The sequence below is a fragment of the Aulonocara stuartgranti genome, assembly GCF_965226115.1.
Source record: "Aulonocara stuartgranti genome assembly, chromosome: 3".
Classification (NCBI taxonomy): domain Eukaryota; kingdom Metazoa; phylum Chordata; class Actinopteri; order Cichliformes; family Cichlidae; genus Aulonocara; species Aulonocara stuartgranti.
Window position 1 is genome coordinate 43349828 of NC_138941.1, and position 9351 is coordinate 43359178.

General features: G+C 37.7%; 2 protein-coding genes across 2 annotated transcripts in view; both read left to right on the plus strand.

The window, feature by feature from the left end:
- LOC309703071 (Fc receptor-like protein 5) overlaps positions 1 to 1202 on the plus strand; it is a 99201-nt gene extending 97999 nt beyond the window's left edge. The window contains exons 10-13 of the mRNA XM_082527774.1: positions 165 to 227; positions 326 to 385; positions 738 to 800; positions 1015 to 1202. Coding sequence (XP_082383900.1) covers positions 165 to 227; positions 326 to 385; positions 738 to 800; positions 1015 to 1139 — 311 coding nt within the window. The 3' untranslated portion in view covers positions 1140 to 1202. The remainder of the gene's footprint in view (positions 1 to 164; positions 228 to 325; positions 386 to 737; positions 801 to 1014) is intronic.
- Positions 1203 to 4363: 3161 nt separating this feature from the next.
- On the plus strand, positions 4364 to 8391 carry LOC309703072 (Fc receptor-like protein 5; the record flags this gene model as incomplete). The annotated part of the gene is made up of 5 exons (XM_082527775.1): positions 4364 to 4433; positions 4697 to 4729; positions 6277 to 6528; positions 7107 to 7373; positions 8105 to 8391. The coding sequence occupies exons 1-5, from the start codon at positions 4397 to 4399 to the stop codon at positions 8389 to 8391; spliced, it is 876 nt and encodes a 291-aa protein (XP_082383901.1). The 5' UTR covers positions 4364 to 4396.
- Positions 8392 to 9351: the final 960 nt, after the last annotated feature.

The window sequence follows — 9351 nt, forward strand, 5'->3', positions numbered from 1 at the left end:
TTATGCCCTTAATTGTTGTAGCCTGTCTAATTGCTGCTGCTAGTGGCTCAATAAAAATTGCAAACAGTGAAGGGGAGAGTGGGCATCCCTGTCTGGTGCCCCTCAGAAGAGAGAAGCTGGAGGATGTTTGGTGTGATGTGTTTACAAACATTCTTACATTTCAGGTGCAGATGAACCCGGAGACGTCACATACTCTCTTATTAAACTTCAAAACCTTAGAAAGAAGAGTGAGTACACAAAACACACAGTGTAGAAAAAAGCCTGGAAAGTTTTTAAAGTGTTTAAAATGTTTTAATTATTTTCATTAATCTGATCATCTTCACAGAGAAGCATCATAAACCAGAGCAGAGTGCTGTTTACTCTGAGGTGAAGACGGGAGCTGCAGGTACAGTCACAACAGTCTCATTCAGTGTTTGTACTTGAATGTGTCATCACATCATTATATTGCAGGTAATTATAGGTCAACATGGAGTTTAGTTATTCACTGACCAAGCTTAGCTACTACATACGACCACTACACATCAGCAGACTGAATCTTATACACATCGAGGGCCGTTCAGAGTTTAGTGTAAGTTTGTCTGCTACATATACAGAATGATATTGTTATTGTACAGTATAGTATTGTCCATCTATATGTCCCCAAACTAAATAGTTTCTCTCATGTTTTTACTCTGTAATGTTCTTGTCATCATATCTGTGCTGAACAAATGTGTGCTGAGCTCTGACGTCTCTTTTAGAGGACAGTCTGATGTATGCTGAGGTCAAACAGCCCAAAAAAGAAAAAGCCAAGAAAAACAAAGGTGAGCAAAGTCTGCCATCATCTCCACTGAATATTGTTCAACATGTTTATCTGCTCTTAAAATGTAAATCTGTTTATTTTATAGTTTATATTTATGTATTCACACTTTGTCAGCTATTTAAAATCTTCTCTTTTATCTTTGCATCAGTGGAGACATCCAGTTTCCTCCTGGTTAATGATATTATTGTTTTCAATGATCTTCTCTTCATTCACAGGAAAATCAAGTCCTGCAGCTGATGCAGCAGTTTATTCTGAAGTCACATCAGGAAGCTCTCTCAGTAATTCTGCTGCCATGCAGGCTGATTTATTCTTCACATTATTAAATGTCTTCAGCTCATAATATCTTTACATGTTGGAAATCACTTTGTCTCTTTGTGCTTGTCTTACAGGTCAGTGAGGAGAGCTGTAGCAGCAAAGCCAAGAAGAAGCTTTTTATGAAGCCACTCTTGCCCAAATATCAGACATGCTCAGCTTTATGTACAGTTACAATATTCAATCATAATATCATATATAACAGGGGTCAGCAAACCAGGGCACGCGTGCCACAGCTGGAACGCGAAGGGTTAACTGTTGGCATGACCGTAGCTGGACCAGCCATCGGACATTTGCTCGGTGGGCCAATGTTGATTTTTCGTTTTTATGGGCCGATGATTTTTTTTTTATTTATTTTTTTTGCAACGGTATAAACAATGAAAGGTGGTGGATTGGCCAGATGCTGGTCAATGTGTAAAAATAACTCGAGAGACCCATTTTCAGAGAAAATATCAGGCGTTTCGTGTTGAGCTGAGAGGGGACACAGTTTGTCCCGGACTTCAGCTACAATGGAAAAAGACACAAAGCTGGATTTATTCTGTGTCTTTGCTGCACAGCTGCCTCTTCTTCTCTTATTCTCTCCTGTTGCTACTTTAATCATGAAACTGATCAATGATCAGCTGATCGGCTTTTCTCTCTTGCTTGTTCATTGCCCACTTTGCACCAGAAAGAGGAAACCAGCGGATGTCGTGCTAAACAACAGCAGAACGTTTAAGCTTGATCAGCTGTTGTTAGAATTTATTTAATATTAATTTCTAGTATCAGCTGATGTTTGCTGGAGCCACAGCTGTAAAGCTGCTGGTCATGTTGTCGGTTTGGATATGTGGTGAGAGGGAAACATGAAGATGAAACCAGGAGATGTCCTTACTGAATCATCAGAGCTGAACAGGTGATGGAGAAACAGGTTTACCTTTTAGGTGACATGAATGAGTTGAAGGGAAGTTAAGAACTGTTTCTGAGAGACAAATAACACCAGGATCCTTTTTTTACTTAGCTGACAGCTGGTAACTGTGCAGGGGCGGGTCTAGCAAGGTTTTGCCAGGGGGGCAGGTAGAGCATTAACAGGGAGAAGGGGGCACAAATAAAATACTTTCTTATTCTCATTTAAAATATCTAGCTTTTATTAAATAATTATCTGAAGCTTACAACCAAAGTTTTTATCTGATGTAAAATGTATAGAAATCATACATATACCAACAAGACTGTACGTCACTGTCACAACAGTGTTTGCTTTCATTCAGGCTTTATGGCTTTAATACCTGGTGGGCTGGTCTCTAGTAAAAATGCCCGGGACGATTTTTTGTCCCAATCCAGCCCTGGGCACGACACGCAGTGAATTAATAACATTAACATGTGTATCTCTGTATTAACAAACGTGCCATATTGGCCCATTTTATTTTTCTTATCATTGTTGTGAGGAGACCATAAATAGCATTTGCATTTTCTGTTGTACAGTTCATTTGCTGTTATGGATAAAAAAGTGGCTTTTTGTTGTTTGAAAATAGCTGATAACTATTCACTGATAGCTGCCAACATCTGCAAACAAATATAGTTCTATAAAGTGGTTCTGTGTGTAACTGTTAATATAGAGCGTTGTTAAATTTATTGCTAATGCAGTCATATGGCACATTGACTTCTGAGGAAATTTTAGATGGCACTCGTCATCAGAAAGGTTGCCGACCCCTGATATAGACATAGTACTCTCTTATAGTATAAAACAAATGCAGATGTATTCCTATTTAATATTCATGCGTTTTATATTCATATATTTTTTATAAACATTTTGTAATAAACCTTGACTGTATCTAACATGTTCCAACAGCAGTGAGAACAAAGTGTGAAATATGTGATCTTTAGTATCTGACTCTAGCAGATGTCTTGTTTTATGTTATCAGCTCACAGCAGAGAGTTAACAAGGAATTCAGACAAAGAGCACAGTGGAAATTTCACTTTTCGCTCTCTGTGTGCATCACACGTGTTTATATGACCTGTCCATACTGGAGTGATAGTAATAATTGTCACTGCTACATTGCATGACACTATGTGAAAACAGTTTTCGAATAAAGTCACTGTGGCCATTAAATCTGTGGGCATAAAGAGAAACTGTGAAAAGCTTGTTTCTCATGCTGAAAAGCAGCTGCCTGTAAGAGTCTCTGCTGTAATTGTTCACATTAATTAAAAAAAACACTCTGTCTCTTTCTCTCTGCCCTCAACATCATATAAAGATGGATTTCAATAAGTCCTGATATGTGACTTTTTTGAGCTTCCGCAGCAATTCACTAAATTATTATTATTCAGTTAAAAATATCTGCAAACTATAATAAAACCGTAAACAAAGAACATGTGTTGGTCATCTGGTTTTAAGTTTAAATGTGTACAGTGTAAGTGTGTGCAGTATATGAGTCTACAAGTTAAAGTCTTTGTGAAATGGAAACCACACACACACTATGTTGCATATTGGAAAAGAATTGGATCATTTTGATTGGTGTAGTTTTCCACACAAACATTGTTTTTTATTCTTCATCTATTTCACCCTCTACAGATGTAATCAGCCCATTCAATGGACATAATTCAAATATAAATTTCCGTTTAAGTAGTTTTCTTATAGTTAAAGGGATATAAATTTACAGGTGTGCCCCTGTAGCATTGCACTTGCTCTCTGTGTGGACTGCACATTTTATATGATCTACCTGTAATGGGAAAAAATACCACACTGTGAGAACTGATAAAAAGTCAAAATCTTTTTCTGCAGCGTAGTAGGATTATTCTTTAGTCAGCAAAGACCAAACCAAGTGTGTTCACTTTAGCTAGAGTCCATCGTGTTTTGCATGAAGCCTCTCAGGACTGTCAGAGTCAAATATGCTGACATCCAGCCGCTGACAGTGTCCAAAAACCTGACAAATATTCTGCTATGATAACAATCCAATGGACCACAGCAGTTTGGTTAAAAAAGAAAGGAGTAAAACTATAAGCTGAGTGAAAATGCTGTCTGACTTTAAAAATTGTAACAGAACATTTTTAATAGAAAATAGAAAGGGAACAACATAAGGAACAAACATGTATGTTCTGAATGGACAGGAAACACAAACACTGCTGCGGTCGAAGTTACAGCAGATGTTTGAGCTCAGTTTTAATGGGAAGGAAGCATGGAGGCCACTGAGAAGAAGAAGTTACAGTCTTATCTATATTTAGTACAGCAGCTCTTTCTTCTGCTTAATTATTTTTGGAAACCAAAACACTTAAAGATTAGCTGTGGATCAGAGTGCAGCAGAGCTGGATGTGAGGATGAAGTGGTCTTTACTCTGTGTACTGGGGCTATTCTGTAAGTACATTACTGATTACTTTTCTATTTATATGGCACTGAATAAAGAAACAGTTTTTCTTTTTTTTGAGCAGGAGAACAAGTTTGAGAATTTGATTAGTGCTACAATCTGTTGTTTTACACTAGCAGTTTAAAGTCTACAAGCACAGCAATTAGAGAATGAGCAGGAATGTGTCATCTGAAAATTCACCTTCTTATAAATGTTTTAGTTCATAATGAGATGATTTTCTGTCACTTTGATGATGTTTCAATCTTTATTTTAGTGCTCAGTAAAATCTTGTATGGAAATGCTGAAGGTAAGGTGTGTTTTTTTCTTTTGTTGCTCTTTTTTATATTAACAGTATTGAACTTAGAACCTAAATTATTAAGTAGTATACTTCTATAGATACCAAGCAGGTTACTGTGATAAATGTGGAGGGCTGGTTATCCATGGAGAGAAAGCCCCTGGCTCTCTGTATCTTTCTGGTTTCTTCAGCAAAACCAGGAAGAGGTTGAGTCAGAATAAATTTGGGGTTACAAACAGGAAGTAGAAGGGAGAAGTGAGCAAGCTGAGTGTGGCCAAGTGGTCAATATATATGACAGAGATGTGGCTCAGTAAGAATCAGAGTGAATAAGATTTAACTGAGCATTTGATGTGCCAGTATGGAGATTTAGGTGTCTCAGTGTTTAAGGCTGGAGCTACAGTGCTCCCAGCATACGTGAAGCTCCACCTGTACTGGAACATAACAGAAAGTGAAAAATGGAAGAGGGAATTACTGGAGGATGAGGTTGAGGGAGCTTTTTATTTATTTTATTTTATACGATACATTTGAAATTAAATGTAATAAATTTCAGTTTTAAAACTACCAGGTGAGAGCCAGAGTGTGATTTACTGATACACTCTGACATACGATTTATTTCTGTGCATTTATTTAATAATTTTTACAAACTGAATTGGTAAACCAGTACCACTCATGTCAAAACTAGAACAGATATATTGCCTCACCTGTTTAATGTATTGGGGTACGGACTATCACAATGTACTTTTGTTGTATTAACTGAAGGACTCAAAGGTGTATTTATAAAAAAAAAAAAATACACAGACAATAATAGAAGTAAATACTCTTGGAATCTGTGAATTGCAAGGATGAATACAATTCTCTGGCAAAGACTTAAACATTTCCAGGGATTTAAATAAAGCTGCCAGAATATGAATCACAAGACCCAGAAATTCTCTTCATATCTTCATGTTTCTTCTGTGGATAGATGATCCAAATAGTCTTGACTACTTTTTCCCACCAGCATTACTGACTGTCCACTATTGGACATCATGTTCTGCCCACGAGGGTAGTGAGCCGGTAACATGACTGAAAACTATTAATACTATGTGATGAAAATAGTTTAAATATGTTGAATGTGCTATTTCAGTAGAACAAGAACAGAATAAATACAAACAAATTTAACAAAAATGTCTCAGTTTTGAATCGAAAAATACACTTGGCAAATGTGCAAATATCATATAATTTAGTGCCCGATGGACAGAAACATAATACCCCAGAGGTGTTCAGTTGAATTTAAGTCATCCTCCAGGATATGCCTGTATAGTCTCATCACAGGAGGCTGAGCATTGTCGTGCACCAGGCGAAACCCAGGACCACCTGCACTAGCACAGGGTCTGACAGCGGGTCCAAGCAGTACCTTATGGAAGTCAGGGTGGAGTTTCCTAGCCTGTAGAATTCTGTGTTTCCCTCCATGGATATGACGCCCAGACCATCACTGACACTGAAAAAGTGATTTAACATTATTCACATTTCATATCAAAGAGACTGTAATTTTCTTTTTTTTTTGTATTTCTAACTTACAGAATTTAGAGGGAAGGCCACTCTGACAGCAATCATACCAGCAGGGGGCAGTGTGACACTGACCTGTGATGTGAAGGAATCTACTGACTTAAAATATGAGTGGTTCAGACAAACGTCATCTGAAGAAAAGTCCATAATAACTGATGAGTCAGGCAGAGCAATCTCTGTTTTTAAAGGAGGAAATTACACCTGTAGAGCTGAAGGGAAAACTGTCACCATAACAGAAAGTGACTCAGTCACGGTTCGGGAAACTGGTGAGTGTAAACATTTCATTTGAAATAAAACAACAAAGTCTTGAAGAGATCCATTTTAAACGGTGGCTGTACAGGCACAGATGGAGGCGTTGAGTTTTCTGTCTTTTTCTTCTTGTTCAGTATGTTTTTACAGATTTTTTAAATGTTTAGAAGACCTGCATGGAGTATTTATACACCTTTAGTTACTGAAAAACATTAAATCACATAGCATGCAGGGTAATCAGTGAAATAGCAATATATAAATGTATTGATCTGAACAGAAAAAATACAATGAAACATAAAAATAGCATATTCATCCTAGATCACTGCACCTGTTTTTAAATTATAATAATATATAATACATTATATTGAAGCCATAAGTTTTGAAATTTCAGCTTGCAGAGGAACCAACACAGAAATACAGCTTAACAAAATGTTAAAGTAGTTAACAGGTTAACCTATTAAGTGTGTCTGTACAATTACACAGTTAATCCGAACATTGATATTTGGGTTATTTTGAAAGATTAATGCACAACAAATCATTCAAACAAGTATGACAAAAGGCTGCTGCTGGAAACAGTGATGTTTGTGTTTGTTAGTTCGTAACAGGATCACAGTGACTGTGCAGCACAGCTGGTCTCAGATATTCACTGGTGAGACAATCACTCTCAGATGTGAGATTCAGGGAGGTGAAGGAAAGGTGTGGAAATATGAATGGACAGCACCCAACACAAACAGCCCTCCAACATCCAGTGAATACAGGATCAGCAGAGTTTCAGTGTCCCACAGTGGAGACTACAGATGTCGGGGTAGCAGTGACTATCTCTTAACAGGATGGAGTGATGCCTTCAGACTGACAGTTTCATGTGAGTTGGACCATGAATCATGCTGACATTTAATGTTTTCATGTTTACATCTGTCTTAACAGGAAAACTCCAACAATGATCCAGCTGTCTGCAGGCAGCTCAGGACAACAGTTTTTCTCACTGAAATCACTGAAATCTTTAGTTAAACAGTCTAATGTGTCACATGCAGGGAAACGAATTATTGTTTGTTTTTGTAGATAAATTACTCTGTGAATGTTTAATGTGTGATTAGTACTGTAAGAAATTTTTCTCCATGATGATTTAGTGTTTACTTTGTTTCCTTCTTTCTTTGTCTGCAAACTCCATAGCAAGTAAACCCAGAGCCACACTGACAGCACAAAGTTCAGTCATACCAGCAGGGGGCAGTGTGACACTGAGCTGCTCTGTGGAGGGCTCTGCTGGCTGGAAGTTTGACTGGTTCAGACGTGATTCAGTCTCTTCTAAAGCTCAGCTCATGAGAGGAAATGAAGCAAACAGAGTTATTAGTGTCTCACAAGGAGGTCTGTACCACTGCAGAGGAGGGAGAGGAGATCCAGTTTACTACACAGAGGACAGCACTCCATTTACAATTTACAAACAAGGTGAGGGTTTACTTTTGCTCTGAAAAAAAAAAACCCATTCACAATTAAATTAGAAAAAAAATAAAACAACTTTATATCTATGGTTTCTTTTGTTTTTGGTCTCTGTTGGAGTTGTTTTTAAATGTGTGTTTTTGTTTGTTTGTTGAACAGTTTTGGCTGCTGTGAAACTGCAGCACAGCTGGTCTCAGATATTCACTGGTGAGACAATCACTCTCAGATGTGAGATTCAGGGAGGTGAAGGAAAGGTGTGGAAATATGAATGGACAGCACCCAACACAAACAGCCCTCCAACATCCAGTGAATACAGGATCAGCAGAGTTTCAGTGTCCCACAGTGGAGACTACAGATGTCGGGGTAGCAGTGACTATCTCTTAACAGGATGGAGTGATGCCTTCACACCGACAGTTTCATGTGAGTTGGTTTACGAGTCAAACTGAAGTTTCCTTTTTTGTGTTTTAAACTCGACATCAAGAAACAATTCAGACCCTCCAAGAAACTCACTGTGCAAACAGACACACAGCTGAGTCCACTGTGACTTCACAATGATTCAATTAAAGGGGAATGTAAAGAGATGATAGTTTTAATAAATAAATAATAAATCAGGTAAATCTGTTGTGTAGTTTTGAGCTAAGACAGATCGCCTGTGTGAGATTATAACCTTGTGTTTGGTGCCAGTCAGAGTCAGAGCCACACTGAGAGCAGAAAGCACAATCACAGCAGTGATACCAGCAGTTCTTCAGTCTGTTTGTCTTTCAGTGAGGTCACATTAAAACCACCAGGACACAGTTTATGAAATTTGGGGGATCAAAGCCAAAGAAAGAAGCCATTTCATTTCACTGTGTGTAGCTGGTCTGGCCTCACACTGTTGCTGCAAACTGTGTTGTGTCAACGAGGAGATGAGTCAGCTGTTGCTTTGCCTGCTGAGTTTATTCTCCAACACTGTTTAAATAAAAATCAATTCAGTTCAGCAACTTCATGTGATTGGGCTTCTACACGCACAGCTTTAAAAGAAACAGTGTCTTTGAATACAGCAACCAAGATTTGAACCATTTTAGCACTTTTACTGTGCTTAACCTCTGTAACAGGATCATTAGCATAATCTCATCTCTCCCCAGCAGGGCCTCCTTCAAAACTACAGGAAATGTAGTCAAAGGTTATAAAAAATAAAAGCTTTCAAATATTAAAAATAAATACACAAAATAACTAGATACACATGTATGACTTGGGTATAAAAAATAATGACAAAACCAAATAACAGACAATGGATTCTCTGTGAAATATAAATAAATATATTTCAATGCATGTTTTACATGTGGATACATGTGGATTCATTTCATGCACAACACATTTGTACCTTTCAATTGTGTCTGTTTGTGCGTCATGCAAATAAACCTTTG